This window comes from Bos mutus, chromosome 7 (genome assembly GCF_027580195.1).
Source record: "Bos mutus isolate GX-2022 chromosome 7, NWIPB_WYAK_1.1, whole genome shotgun sequence".
Lineage (NCBI taxonomy): Eukaryota > Metazoa > Chordata > Mammalia > Artiodactyla > Bovidae > Bos > Bos mutus.
In genome coordinates, this window is record NC_091623.1 from 46,833,749 (window position 1) to 46,849,122 (window position 15,374).

General features: G+C 53.1%; 1 protein-coding gene and 1 long non-coding RNA gene across 12 annotated transcripts in view; one reads left to right on the forward strand and one right to left on the reverse strand.

Moving 5' to 3' along the window:
• Positions 1–4,971: 4,971 nt before the first annotated feature.
• Positions 4,972–12,289, reverse strand: LOC138988494 (uncharacterized). Its single transcript, XR_011464733.1, has 4 exons — positions 12,054–12,289; positions 11,344–11,456; positions 7,946–8,007; positions 4,972–5,129 (listed from the first exon to the last, which is right to left on the reverse strand). It is a non-coding gene; the product is annotated as an uncharacterized lncRNA (long non-coding RNA).
• An 88-nt stretch (positions 12,290–12,377) lies between these two features.
• CRTC1 (CREB regulated transcription coactivator 1) overlaps positions 12,378–15,374 on the forward strand; it is an 80,645-nt gene continuing 77,648 nt past the window's right edge. For 3 of the 11 annotated variants that reach the window (XM_070373361.1, XM_070373364.1, XM_070373369.1), the window contains exon 1: positions 12,379–12,593. In XM_070373361.1, coding sequence (XP_070229462.1) covers positions 12,468–12,593 — 126 coding nt within the window. In that variant the 5' untranslated portion in view covers positions 12,379–12,467. Of the gene's footprint in view, positions 12,594–15,374 lie in introns of all 11 variants that reach the window. The other 8 variants (XM_070373365.1, XM_070373362.1, XM_070373367.1 and 5 more) reach the window with 5 other exon arrangements.

Sequence of the window (15,374 nt, forward strand, 5' to 3'; positions counted from 1 at the left end):
TTGTGGGGCGTGATGGCTCGCAGGTTCCTCGTGGCCTTGCGTGTCTGGGGCTTCTCTCCCCACTCCCCGTTTTCCAGCCTTGCAGAGGAGCAGGACCAGCCTTCGGCTCAGAGCCGGGGGGCAGTGGGCTTCCCAGGTGGGGCAGTGGCAAAGAACTCGCCTGCCCGTGCAGGAGATGCAGGAGACGTAGGTTTGATCCCTGTCGGGAAAATCCCTGGAGGAGGAAATGGCAGCCTGCTCCAGGATTCTTGCCTGGAGAATCCCATGGACAGAGGCTGCCTGGAGGGCTATAGTCCATGGGGTCTCAGAGTCGGACACAACTGAGCAGATGTGGGCGTGCAGCCAGGACTCCCACTTCCAGTGGGGAAGACAGAGGGCAAACCCGGCCCAGGAGGGGCAGCCTTGGAGAGACTCTGTCCATGTTGCTCCTTGTGCCTGTGGCCCAGCCCCCTGCCATCAGCCAGCCCCAGAGCTCCTGGCGGTTCTGTTTCCATCCACTCAGTCGCAGGACTCCAGGGTGGGCAGCCAGGAGCCCTCACCCCAGAGGCTGGGATAGGGGAGAAGCAGGGCGGGTCCTCAAGGAATGATCGTGTGGGCCCCAGAGCTCCGTGAATTGCCCCTAGTCCCAGCTCCTATAGCAGGCCTTGCTGCAAACCCCACTGCTGCATTGTGGAGAATGTAGTTTTCTGACAGCCTTCTGAAAGGGCCGGCTTCTGGGATCACCCTCAAAATGTATCCACAGGCCTGGTTCTCCTGTGCCATGGCCATCAGGGTCCGGGGGTGAAGCTGAGTCTGTGTAGGGGTCAGGGGACAGGGTTGAAATAGAAACTTGATTGGGAACCTGTAATGAGTCCACACTGCCAGTGGCGTAGAAAAGAGCAGCCCTCGGGGATTTACCAGAACATTCCAGCCCTTTCTCATCCCCACCCCCCAACCTGAGCTTCCCCCAAAGAGAACCCTTCCTTGCTAGAGGCACGGCCCCTTCAGGGGGGCAGGGAGAAGCCTTTGCCAGCTTCAAGTCCCCCCTAGCTCAGCTCACACCTTAGAACATCTTGTCCCCAGCGAGCTGGCAGGGGTGCCGGCACGGAGCAGGGGGTGGGCTGGGGGGCTGCCGTATCTAACCGGGTCGATTGTGCATAACCGTCTGGGCTGGTTCATGGAATGTTCCGGGGCCCCCTGCCCCTCCCTCTCCACACCCACCCACGGACCCCCCCATCCCCAAAGAAAGGAAAATTATTTTTCGTATTGTAAACTTTAAACACGAAAAAGCTGTTTTTAATTTAGCAGAAACTGGCTTGAGTCTTCACTCTCATGCACATTTGCGTTCTTCAGAGAGAGGCGGCACATGCGTGCACATAGGCACGCAGACCCTCACACGCACACCTGCACGCAGGCATCTGAGACGCTCATCCACGTGGTCCTGCTCACGCCCACAGGTAGCCTGGCTCCTAGGCTTGTGCGGTGCACCCACGTGCTCGCTCGCGCAGTTACACACGCGCTCCAGGACCAGCCTGACTCTCCTCCACACAGCACCATGCAGAGGTCTGGAGCTCATCACCCCGTCACCTCCTTCACCTTTCGCCCAGCGCAGCTCGGGCACGTAGGGACTGAGTGTGTGGAGATCCCCTCGGCTTCCAGATGTCCTGCTTCCCCGCCGTGGCCCTGGATGCGGCCGGCAGGAGCCTCCCTCCGCACCTGGGCTTGGGCTGTGGGAAAACGCCCTCTCCCGGGACGGTGGGATGGAGGCCCGAGAGAGGGAGGCCAAGTGTGACTTCTGGGGCCTCACAGTGAGCGAGGGCCAAGGGGGCCTCCGGGGAGCCGTGTGAGGTGGGAATCTGCCCCAGACCTGGCTAGCTTGGAAACGCGCCCCTGGCTTCATCTCTGAGAACGCAGCCCCAGCTCCTCTGTTCTCACGGGCTCTGGAGAGTTTGCTTCTCATGGTGGAGCCTCAGCGCACGGGTTTTATTAGGGGCACCTGGCCATGGATCCCGAGAGGCAAGCCTGAACGTTTGTTTCACAAATGAGAGCTTTGGGGGCGGGGAGGTAGGAGCAGAGCCTATCCGGCTCCAGCATCCATGGGCACGATGGGCCTACAGACCCTCGGGGCAAGAGGGCCATGAAACCGTGCTGCTGCCCACAACAAAGGCCCAGCTTAGTTCTTGGGACTGACCCGTGCTTGTTGCCATCCTACCAGTAGAGCCACGATTTGGTGCCCAGCCTCGGGGGTTAATTTAGCATTTGGCTGAGCCATTCTTGGCAACGTCTTTTGTGGGGTTGTTCTCGATCTGGGCATGTTTCCCAGTTCTGGCCAGCAAGTTTTAAGGGGAAGTCTGGGGTGGGGGTTTCTGGACATAGGAGAAGTGCTGTTGCCCCCCTCCCTCCCTTATTATTTCCTACAAGGACACAATGCCAGGAGCTTCTGCAGCCATCTTGTGGCCATGAGGAGCAAGTTAAGACACACACAGAAAGGCTGCCTCCCAGAGCCCTGAAATCATGGGGGCACCAGTCCCACCCTGGAACCTCTAACCTCCAGACTTCTTTTTATGAGAAATCACAGTGTCTGTGTTGCTTAAGATACTGGTGGTCAGATATTCTGATAATTGTAATTCAAACAGTTCCAAAATTATAAGTGTAACAGATGCTGGGGTTTCCCCATCTTATGTAAGTCAAGGTTTTAATTTGCAAGTAACAAAAACTGGCCAACTTAAATAGCAAGAACGTGCATTGGAATGCCGTTCAGTTCCTCACAAAAGTGGCAGGAAGGCTGGAAAACCAGGCTCAGAAAATGGTAGAAATCAAGAAGGCGAGGGTGATCAGCTGAAATCAAGCCAGGAAACTGTTGGTGAGGTCATTCCTCCCACCGCCACAGAATCCAGATGCCTCAAATGGCACTGCCACTGGCACTCCGCCATAGCTGCCCCTGGAAACCAGATGCCCCTGCCCCAGTGCTGTTTCTTTCCATCACTTGGAAACATGCTGTTGGTCCAGCCCATGTCCTGTTCCAATGCATTAGCTGCCCGGGGGTAGGGAAAGTTAATACATCAGTGTATTAGTCAGCTACTGCTGCTGAGTAACGAGCAAGCCCAACTCTCAATGGCATACAAACGTAAATATTTTTTCATATATCTGTGACTCAGCTTGAGGGCAGGGTGTCTGTTCTGGGCTTCCCTTGGCTGGGCAGCTCTGCTTCCAAGTGCAAGACTGTGGAGTAACTGGGATGCTCAACTCCACCTGCCTTGCATCCTCCTGGGACCAACAGCTTGTTAATCTATGTTCTCCTCCTACAGTGGTGCCAGCGGACAAGTGGGATCAGGTGAGGCCTCCTAAGACCCAAATTCAGAACTCTTGTGCTGTCACTTCTACCCATATTCCTTTGGCCAAAGCAGATAATGTGGCCAAAGTCAAAATCGGGGTTGGAGAAATATCCCCCACCTTGTGCAGTGCAGGAGGAATGCACAGCAGGGTGGCGCAGGGCAGTAGAACATGGAGACGGATGAGAAGCGGAGGCCTGTTATTTGATTGATCATACCACTGGCTTTAAACATTCTTTGCAATTCTGTGATGCTTTCAAACTGTGGTTCTGGAGACGACTCTTGAGAGTCCCTTGGACAGCAAGGAGATCAAACCAGTCAATCCTAAAGGAAATCAACCCTGAATATTCATTAGAAGGACTGATGCTGAAGCTACAATATTTTGGCCACCTGATATGAAGAGCCGACTCATTGGAAAAACCCTGATGCTGGGAAAGATTGAGGGCAGGAGGAGAAGCGGGTGACAGAGGAAGAGATGGTTGGATGGCATCACCGACTCAATGGATATGAGTTTGAGCAAATTCAGGGAGATAGTGAAGGACAGGGAAGCCTGGCATGCTGCAGTCCGGGTTGCAGAGTTGAACACGACTGAGTAACTGAACAACAGCCATTGGCTTTGGAGCCTCTATTGTCAGTGGGGGACTAAATTCCCATGATGGAGACTCCCCAGCCTCCAGATGCTGGGCCACCAGAAAGAAAAGTCAGCTGTATCTCTTCTGCAGACACTATCCCTGAGAAGGTGGGGAACCCTCCTCTTTTACTGTTGAGTAGATTGGGGCTGTAAGTGTCCCGAGCTTTTGGACAACGGAGGGGAGCTCTGTGTGGGGAGTTCGGCCGGAGCTCACCCAAGCCTCAGGGCATTGTGGGGTCACTGCCCCAGATATCCCTTCAGCATGGTGGTTACAGCAGGGACTGGACTGCTAGCGCTCCTCCCGCCCCACCATGCCCCAGAGCCATCCCCGTGGGCCCCTGCCGCTCCCTAACTCCAGCCTTCTCAGCAGCCCGCCCTGCCCTGCCTTCCACCCCTCACTCAGCCTGGGGTGGGAGGCCGAGAGGCCTGGGTCCTCATCTAACCTCTTACTCAGTTGCGTAAGGAGTGAGCTCCACGTCTGATGTTTCTGACTTCCCACCACGTTCTTCCCTTTCGCTTCATAATCAAACCTGGCTCCTGCTCTGCTTTTCAGAACTGTCTGAGGAGGGCCCGGTTTGGAAGTCAAAGACAGGCCCTGGATGGTTTTCCTCTTTGTCTTCCTGCTCCAAATGGCCTGAGTTCACCTTCAGCAATGTGGGTACCCCAGATTGACTAAGATTCCATATAAGGCAGTGCAGAAAAGCAAGCCATGAAAACTAACATTTCGAGGTAGGGTTTTGCTTCCCTAACAGTGACTGAATGCTTGCAAGGAAGCAGGCTCTGGGCTAAGTGCTTTACATGCATTATCTATTTAATCTTCCCAAGAAACTACTCTTGATGCCAAAAGCTCAGCTCCTCTACCACCAGTGCTGAATTGAATCTCCGAGACAGAGTTTTAGGTGAAGTAGAAAAGGAGAGCTTTATTACTTTGCCAGGCAAAGGGGGACACAGTGGGCTCCTGCCTTGAAAATCTACATGTCCCCACTTAGGATAGTGAGAAGTTTTACAGCAATGGTTCAAAGAGGGCGTGATCAGCTTGCGGACATTCTTCTGAGGGGTTGGTTGTGAGGTGAGTGGGAGTCAGCACCATCAGCCTTCAGGTTCCAACTGGTCTGGGGTCTGCATGCTCGAGGGCAGCATACCATCGTCTGCTGTTAGCTTCTCCCACCTGGAAGGGGTTTCAGTATCTGCAAAACAGTTCCAAAGAGGGACTTCTGTGGTGGCCCAGTGGTTAGGAATCTGCCTGCCAATGCGGGGGACATAGGTTCGATCCCTGGTCAGGGAGAACCCCACATGCTGTGAAGTAGCTAAGCCCATGCACCATACCTACTGAGCCCGTGAGCCTAGGGCTCATGCTCTGCAGCAAGAGAAGCCACCACAATGAAGAGTAGCCCCTGCTTGCTGCAAGGAGAGGAAGCCTGTGTGCAGCAATGAAGACCCAGTGCAGCCAATAAAGAAGGAAAGAGAGAGAGACCCTAGAGAGCTCCCTTACTCCTTCTGCCATACACATTGCAGCAAAAACAGACAAACTAAAACCCAGCTCAAACGTATGGTTGTGTGTATCCCTTCAAGGGGAGCCAGGACCTTGCCCCAAGCCTGTACTGTTTCCTCCCCCCACTCTTTGGTGGCGTCACACTGCATACGGGATCTTAGTTCCCCAACCAGGGATTGAACCCACTCTGAGCAGTGTCTTAATCTGGACCCCCAGGAAGTCCCTGCACAACTGTTTCTCTTGACTCTTTCTCCCTTGCCTTGCATCCCCTCCCTTTCCTAATTAACATGTGCTTGAATCTGCCTGTTGGAACTCAGGGGAGGTCATGCAGACTGAATGAAGCCTATTTCCTGTAATCAGACAAACGGGGGTCACAGAAAGACTTTTGTGTACAGGAGCCCCACAGGACCCTACTTGGTTTCTGAGGAGCGCAATTATCCACATTTCACACGGGAGGTCAGCAAGGCTCAGAGAGGTGAAGTCACTTGCCCGTTGTCACACAGTTGGAGAAGGGCTTGGGCCACACAGAAATGCTCAGGAACTTAGGTTTTAATTCAGCTTGTATCTAGAAGCTGTATGTTGAGAGGTGCTATGGTGTGGATGCAGGGGAAAGGGCATTCTGGGCAGGAAGACAGCCTGTGCAGAGGCCCTGAGGCAAGATCAGCAAAGCTGGATGGAGAGCACGAGAAAGGGAAGGGTGGGAGAGGAAGCTGGCAGAGAAAAAAGGCGGCCAGGCAGTTATGGAGCATAGGAGAGAAAACTGTTTCATGGAGGCAGCAAGAAGTAGCTTATTTGACTTGCCTCTGAGCTTACATTCAGATGTGTTCTGTAACTCAAGTGGAGCTTCTTAACAATGGGATACTCCTGATCCCTTTGGGTCAGGGCTGGCTGGAGAAGGATCCATGGCTGTGTGAGTCTAAAGGAAGGAACAGGTCTGCTTTGGGGTCAGGAATGGCTTTCTGGAGAAGGGGACATTTGAGGTGGGTTTTGAGGGACAGATAGGAGTTTCCTAGTCAGAAAACGAATCATTCAACAAACACTTCCTAATGCCCTCACTCTGCCTAGTTTTCTGTTAGCCCCGGGAATCCAGGGAAACAGAATGAACACAGATGAATATAAAATGCAGCCTAAAGTGCTCAGAGCCATCCACAAAGAACAAGCTTTAGGAGTAGTGAATTGGGTGTGTCTGTGTTCTTTCTGCGTCCCACAGGAAATTCAAGCCCTGGAGCGTATTAGCTGGGTGAACATGCTTTTAGCTTCCAATTTCTGCTCAGTCTATAGGGGCGTAGACAGTACCCGAAGACATAGCTGGCTTCAGAGAATGTGATGTTCCTGGGTCGTGAGACGCACATCCAAGGGAGGGTACGCTGTAGATAGGGCCCTCGGGGAGGGTCTGTCAGAAGAGAGCCCTGAAAGATGAGAAGGTGCCAGCCGTGAAAGGACCTGGGGAGAGAGCAGTGTGGGCAGAGGCAACAGCGCATGCAAAGATCTGGAGGTGGAACGGCACAGAAGCTGGGGTGGCTGGAGTGAAGGGCCAGGGTGTGCAAGGACCCCGCGGGCCACTGGGAAGAGGGTGGACTTTTTTCCCCCTTGAATGTGATATGGAGCATGTGATCCACCCTGCTTTACAAAGACCATGAGCTGCTCCAGAAGTCCCGCCCGGGCCACACTGCGTGGTGGAAACTGCCTTTGATGAAGGGAGAAAGTGAAAACGTCAGGGCTGGGTTCTGCCTGGGTCACCAGACACCCTGGCCTCACCCTCCTCGGGGCTGGGGGTCAGTGGAGTGGGAGGAGGGCTTGGGTCACTGTCCGGCCATTGCGCAATAAGCAGCCTGTGGCTCCCTCTGACTCATCACTAGGGTTTCGGATGGATCAAGTTACCGCCGGGGTGTGGGGTAAATGGGGGTGAGGAGGGCACGCACAGGCCCCTCACCTCTGCCCTGTAGGCATGGCCCCTTGCTGTGGCTGCTGTTAGTCCCCAAATCTTTTCTCTTGCATCTTTCTGTGCAGAAACAGGCTTAATACAGCCATATGTAAGTGATCAGGGTAACCAGCATTTTTTGAACACTTATTATGAGCCAGGCAGTTGACACATGTTAACCTCATTTAAACCTTACAAAACCTGGTGTAGAGAAGGAAGCTGATCTCTGCTGTCAGGTCTGAGTTCTAGTCCTGGTCTGGCACTTAACTTGCTACGGGCAGCTGCTGTCCCTGCTCTCTGTCACTATTTCCTCTCCAACCTCACAAGATGGTGGCAGGAACAAGAAGTCACATATAAATAGAATGCCCAGCCCCTTATCTGACTCCCAGAAGCTCCAGTCTCAGTGCTATGGAGAGAAGATGGATTTCAGATCGACTTCAGTATAAAAGAGAACGGGTACTTCCCTGATGGCTCAGTGGTTAAGAATCCACCTTCCAATTCAGGGGACTGGGTTTGATCCCTGGTGAGGGAACTAAGATCCCACATGCTACGGAGCAAATGAGCCTTTATGTCACAACTACTGAACTTACATGCTTTGGTGACTGTGCACCACAATAAAGAACCTGTGGTCAGCAATGAGACCCAGTGCAGCCTTAAAAAAAAAAAAAGAGAGAGAGAGAAAGAGTTATTGGTTCATATAACTGAAAAGGCAGGAGCATCTAGCTTCAGGAATAGCTAGATGCAGGAATTCAGACAGGGTCTCTCCCTCTGGTCCTGTTTGCTTTTGTGTGGGTTCACTCTCAGGTCACCTCCCTCTGTCTCTGTTTTTCTGTTTTATTTATTTATTTACTTTCGGCTGTGATGGGTCTTCACTGCCGTGCGGGCCTTTTCTCTAGTTGCGGTGAGCAGGGGATGCTCTGTTGCAGTGCGCAGGCTTCTCTGCACTGGCTTCTCTGGTTGCAGAGCTCAGGCTCCAGAGCACAGGCTCAATAGTTGCGGAGCCTGAGCTTTGCTGCTCTGTGGCATGTGGCATCTTCCAGGACCAGGGATCGAACCCGTGTCTCCTGCACTGGCAGGCAGATCCTTTACCACTGAGCCACCAGGGAAGCCCCACCCTCTCTCTCTCCTTTGCTTTTGTCTGTACTTGTGGTGTGCTGCTTACAGGATAGTTCCCTAACCAGCGCTTGAACCCAGGCTGTTCAAGTGAAAGCACGGAATCCTAACCACCAGACCACCAGGGAAATCCCCAGGCCTCCTCTCTTCAAGTGGTGACCTAGAGCTCTGCAGTGAAAGTGAAAGTCACTCAGTCGTGTCCGACTGTTTGCAACCCTATGGACTATACAGTCCGTGGAATTCTCCAGGCCAGGATACTGGAGTGGGTAGCCTTTCCCTCCTCCAGGGGATCTTCCCAACCCAGGGATCGAACCCAGGTCTCCCACATTGCAGGCGGATTCTTTACCGTCTGAGCCACCAGGGAAGCCCAGGGGTCTGTGTTATCCTTCAGATCAGCTACCCAAGCAAAGACAGTGCTTCTCTTTCCCATGCTTCAAACAAAAATTCCAGACTTGTATCTCACTGGGAAAACTGGGGCACGTGCCTACCCTCATCCAATCATGATGGTCAGAGCAGTGGCTCTGATGATGGGCCAAGACTTTCAAATTTTAGGGGGAGACTTTGTAGGGAGAGTGAGCCATGAGACCAACTCTACCACAAATCAGGGACTGAAAGTTAGGAAGTGAAGGGCAGTTGGTTGTCAATACCCCAGATAGGGGGCAGATACTTAGTAGGCAAAAAGGCCAGAAGTCTAAGACAGTGCTCAAAACAGTATGAACAAGAAGGATAAAAAGAGCAATGAGGACTTGCCCAGTGGTCCAGTGGATAAGACACTGAGCTTACAACGCAGGGGGTCTGGGTTCGATCCTTGGTCAGAGAACTAGATCCTACATGCTGCAAAGAAGACCTGGTGCAGCCAAATAAATAAAAATAAATACTAAAAACAGAGCAGTGGCAGTCCCCAGTTCAGTTCAGTCCCTCAGTCGTGTCCGACTCTGCGACCCCATGGACTGCAGCACGCCAGGCTTCCCTGTCCATCACCACCTCTTGGAACTTGCTCAGACTCATGTCCATCAAATTGGTGATGCCATCCAACCTTCTCATCCTCTGTCATCCCCTTCTCCTGCCTTCAATCTTTCCCAGCATCAGGGTCTTTTCCAAGGAGTCCGTTCTTCGCATCAGGGGGCCAAAGTATAGGAGCTTCAGCTTCAGTATCAGTCCTTCCAATGAATATTCAGGATTGATTTCCTTTAGGATGGACTGGTTGGATCTCCTTGCAGTCCAAGGGACTCTCAAGTCTTCTTCAACACCACAGTTCAAAAGCATCAGTTCTTAGGACATGTGCTTGTTTCCTCCTGCTAGAACTCCAAAATTACAACTCGCTGCTGAACAACCATTGAGAGGAAAATGTTGGATCCCACCAAAAAAGATACCCCATGTCCAAGGGCAAAGGAGAAGGCCCAGCAAGATGGTAGGAGGGGCGAAGTTGCATTTAGAATCAAACCCCATACCCACCAGAGATGCTCAGAGGGCCCAAAGAAAACCTTGTGAGCACCAGGTCCTAGAGACCCCACAGAGACTGAGCCAGACCTGTGTTTGAGTATCCTGTGGAATTACAGGTCAGCAGGGGCCTGCCGGGTGCAGCAGACCTGAAACACATGGCATGTGGCATAAGCCCTCTTAGAGGAGGTCACCATTAACCCCACCAAAGAGCCACCGAGCAGACGACCCACAGACTGCAGAACAATTACACCAAAGAAATTCTTGCAGAGTTAAGAAAGTTCCAGAACCCACAACAGAGTTCCCAACCTGGGGATCTCGTAAAGGGACTGAGAACTCCCAGAAAATTTGTCTTTGGAGACCGGTGGGATTTGACCACAGAACTTACACAGATCTAGGGAAACACACTCTTGGAGGGCACAAACAAAAGTGACCCCAAAAAAGACAGACCCAGACTTGCCTGTGAGTGTCCAGGAGTCTCTGGCAGAGGCGTGGGTTGGCGGTGGCCTGCTGCAGGGTCGGGGCCACTGAGTGCAGCAATGCATGCATGAGACCTTCTGGAGGAGGTGCCATTATCTTCATCACCTCCACCATAGTTTGGTCTCAGGTCAAACAACAGGGAGGGAACACAGCCCCGTTTTTCAACAGAAAATTGGATTAAAGATTTACTGAGCATGGCCCGGCCCATCAGAAAAAGACCCAGTTTCGACCCCCCACAGTCAGTCTCTCCCATCAGGAAGCTTCCATAAGCTTCTCATCCTTGTCAGAGGGCGGACAGAATGAAAACCACAGTCACAGAAAACTAACCAAACTGATCACATGGACCACAGCCTTGTCTAACTCAATGAAACTATGAGCCATGCCATGTAGGGCCGCCCAAGACGGACGGGTCATAGTGGAGAGTTCTGACAAAATGTGGTCCACTGGAGAAGGGAATGGCAAACCACTTCAGTATTTTTGCCTTGAGAACCCCATTAACAGTATGAAATGGCAGTCCCCAGAACACTCCAAATTAAGATGTGTATGTGTATGTATTTAATGTGGACATTTCATTAAAATGCTACCAGATGTAAATAAAAGCATGTTTGGAAAACGTTGGTGTCCCCCTATGATTTCCATCAGTGTCCCCTCCAGCCATCCCTCGCCCTGGTAAAAAGTGTGCTTGTTATAAAATTACAGGTACCCCAAATTCTGCTGGCTGCCCCTCCTGATTTCTGCCCTGCCCATGCCCTAGATGGGCCCTAGAAATCCCTAGAGCCTCCTGAATATAAACTTTCGACATTGGTGGTTTTGGTCCCTCTGCTTGGGTAGGAACAAGTAGATGTCAGAGTCCCCCCCTCCCTAGGTCTCCCCCCACCCCAAGGTCATTGGGGAGACTCTGCTCTCCCTTTCACTGCTGGGTCTGGGCGGGGTTTCTGGACCTGTCCTTTAGCACCTGATGAAAAAGCTGGACTTCCTTGAGTAAAACTGGACTGGAGAAATTCACAGAGAGGAGGCCGAAGCTCTGTAGTTCCAGTTTTCCGAGCTTAAGGATCCAGAGAACAGGGACTGGAGAGGGAATAGGAATAGGGAAAGAAAGGTGTTAAGGATGACACTGGGATTTGGGGTTGGTGACTGACCACACCCCCCAAACTATGGTGGCCACAGGAGCCTCCTTTCCTAACATCATTCTCCTCTATCTGAAAGTGGCTCAGCTGCGTACGACTCTTTGAACCCCATGGACTATACGGTCCATGGAATTCTCCAGGCCAGAATACTGGAGTGGGTAGCCTTTTCCTTCTGCAAGGGATCTTCCCAATCCAGGGATCGAACCCAGGTCTCCCGCTTTGCAGACGGATTCTTCACCAGCTGAGCCACAAGGGAAGCCCACTCTTCTCTTTATCCATTACTAGTTTTATTTTCCACATCACATTTCTCTCCATCTGAAAAGTTTTTGGGTCATTTGTTGGTGGGTTTTGTTCCGCTCTCCTCGACTGTGCACCCTATGAGGGCAGGGACCACGTCTCCTTGCTCATGCCGTTTCCCCAATATGCTTGGCATACATAGGCATTCAATAAATGAATGAATGCATGCATGGATGAGCAATGCCCTGAACTGGTGTCTGAGCTGAACTGGTCCGAGCCGAGGCTCAGCCTCGAGAGCTACCTGTCCTTGGAGTGGGTGCTTGCTCCAACCTGGTGACCTGGAAGGATCTGCCTCGAGGAGTCACTCTCTTGGGGGGGTCCAGGGCCCCAGTCCGCTCCCGGACCATGGCCAACAGCCAGACAGCCGCTGTCCAGCGGGCCAGGAGACGGCTCACTGCGCCTGCGCCGAAGTCCTCGCCCGCCCTCTCCTACCTCCCCTTCTGGCCTCTGAGCTTGCCGCCGGAGCGCGCGCATGCGCCATCGCCCCCGCGTCGCGCGCCTCTCCTGTGCGCACGCGCCGCTCTCACGCTCGCCGACGCGCCTGCGCACTGCCCGCCGCCCGCGGGTCTGGTCGGCGCTTGCGTGGAGGCACCGGCGAGTGGGGGGGCGAGGAGGTGGAGGAGGAGGAGGAGGAGGAGGAGGCGGCGGCGAGAAGATGGCGACTTCGAACAATCCGCGGAAATTCAGCGAGAAGATCGCGCTGCACAACCAGAAGCAAGCGGAGGAGACAGCGGCTTTCGAGGAGGTCATGAAGGACCTGAGCCTGACGCGGGCCGCGCGGGTAAGGGGGCTTCCCTCGTCGACCCCTCTGGGCCGGAGAGGGAGGGAGGGGGCGCATGTCCCGCGCGTGCACGGGGCGGGGGGCGCGCGGCGGGGGCGGGGCGCGCGGCGGGGGCGGGGCTTGGCACGGCCCAAGGAGACAGGTGTCCCCACGCCCCGGGCGTCGTGGGCGGGGACAGGTGCCCCCACATCATCGATACCTGAAGGGGTACAGGTGTCTCTCCATCGCCGCTACCTGAAGTGGGGGACAGGTGTCACTACATCGCGGTTACCTGTATGAGCAGGAGCCTCTGCATCATTACTAGTTGGAGGAAACAGGTGCCACTACATCATTATTACCTGAGGGCGAAGGTGTCCCCACATTGCTACCTGATAGGTGCTTTTGTATCACTGCTCCCTAGGGGAGTGATACTGAGGTGCTTGAACTGGGTGCTGCTTGCAAGCGTCACTGTTACCTGGGAAGCTGGGATAGGTGCTCCTGTATCATTGGTACCTGAAGGGGACAGCTGCCCCCTCACCCTTGCTCCCCGAAAGGACAGGTGTCTCCACATCATTGTCATCTGTGCACTCACTCCCTGAGTGCTGGGGGAAGGACAGATGCCCCTACTTGCAGACCTGAGGTGGGATAGGTGTTTCTCCCTTCTGGATATCTGAGGGAAAGGTCTGGCGCCTCGCGTGTGGGGACCTGAGTGGGGTCAGGAAGGCCGATTGGACTCAGTCTTGGAGCTTGGAGTGGCGACAGCTGCCCCTTCCCCAATGCAGCCCATATGGTGGGGACCAGGTGTTGTTCCTCCCACAAGGACAAGGGACAGCTGGCCACAGATGGCCCCTGGCCCCTCAGGACCGGCGTGGAGGGACAGTTCTTCGTCAGATGGCAGGTGCATTTGGTGTGCAGGGGCAGGCCAGATGGCCTGCCAGCCTCGCCTGGGGAGCCGCTGTGGGCCTGGAGCAGGGGCTTGGTCGTGGCTGGGCTCAGGGGCCTGGCTCTCCTTCTGGGCCTCAGCTTTCTGGCGACCGCCACAAAGTGCAGACTCCTTGGGTCTCGGTGGCCTCCTTTGTGGAATGTGTCTTGCAAGCCCTTCCTGGTGGTTGAGGGAGGGGAGCATGCTTTGCACAGGTGGCAGTAAATCTCTGCTTTGATCCTGTGGAGGGATGGGACCTCCATGCTGCACCCTGGGGCCTTGGGGAGGGGTTGAGTGGGAACTACAGACACCTGCTTCACTGGTTTCTGGATTTGGCATCTGAGTTGACTGTCCTTGGGCTTCCCTGCTGGCTCAGATGGTAAAGAATCTACCTGCAATGCAGGAGACCTGGGTTCGATTCCTCGGTCGGGAAGATCCCCTGAAGGGAATGGCTATCCACTCCAGTATTCTTGCCTGGAGAATCTCATGGACCGAGGAGCCTGGCAGGCTACAGTCCATGGGGTTAGAAAGAGGCGGACCCGGCTGAGCAACTAACATGTGACCCTTCTAGGCAGATCCACTGTACCTTTGTGATGTGAGCCTCAGTCTTTGATTCCTCGGGTGGGATTTGGGGGTGATGTTATTTTTTTTTTAATAAGTTGCTTGTTTCTCTTTGAGATCATGACCTTAAGACTAAAATGTGTATCTCTATTTCCATGCATTTATTCAGCACCTATCAATTGGGTGCTCTCTGTCGGGCAGGTCCTGCCTGGCCCTGCTCCAGGATGTGACTGGTGAATGAATGAATGACAGTGTGCAACCTGAGTGTCCTCCATGCGTCAAGATTTCTAAGGATAGGAGCGTCCACTTTATCTTGTCTCCAGCATGCAGTGCGTCCTAGGGTGCAGTAGGTGTCCAGTGTATGTGGTATGACAGGAAGAAGGGGCTACACTGATTTGTGGCAGTCTTCAGGTTTCAGCTGTAAGGTTGGAAATGAATTATCGTTGAAAACATTTCTTTAAAATAACAGGTTTTTCAAGATATAGTTTGTGTATCATATAATTCACTTATTTGAAGTGTATGGTTCAGTGGTTTTTAGTATATTTACAGAGTTGTGCCATCATCACCGCTGTCTAATTTCGGAGCGTTATCATCACCCCCATAAGAAGCTCCTCACCCATTAGCAGTCACTTTTCACTTGCTGCTCCCCCAGCCCCCTTGCAGCCACCAACTTTTCTGTTTTTGTGGATTTACCTGTTCTGGACATTTCAGATAAATGGAATCACACCAGATGTGGCCTTGTGGATCTGCTTTCTTTCATTCAGTGTTATGTTTCTGAGTTTCATCCACATTTTAGCATTATTGGGAAACTTCTTTCCTTTTTATGTGCTAAGTCGCTTCAGTTCTGTCTGACTCTTTGCGACCGTAGCCCGCCAGGCTCTTCTGTCCGTGGGATTCTCTAGGCAAGCATACTGGAGTGGGTTGCCATGTCCTCCTCTTCCCTTTTTACGGCTGAGTAGTATTCCTGGGTGTGGACAGACCACATTTGTTTATCCATTTATTGGTTGATGGATTTAGAGATTCTGAAATATAAGTTTATTTTGGCTGCACTGGGGGTTCGTTGGGGCCTGAGGGCTCTCTAGTTGTGGTGTGCGGACTTTGTTGCCCCATGGCACGTGGGATCTTAGTTCTCTGGCCAGGGATTGAACTCACAGCCCCTGTATTGGAAGATGGCTTCTTAACCACTGGACCATCCGGGAAGTCCCTAGAAAAGCTTTTTTAAGATTTGCAGACAGCAGTTCCCTTGGCCCCTGGTAACCATTTCCCATCTCTCTGTTGGCCTCCTTTACATTGGAAGTTGGGGAGGTGGGGTGGGCTTG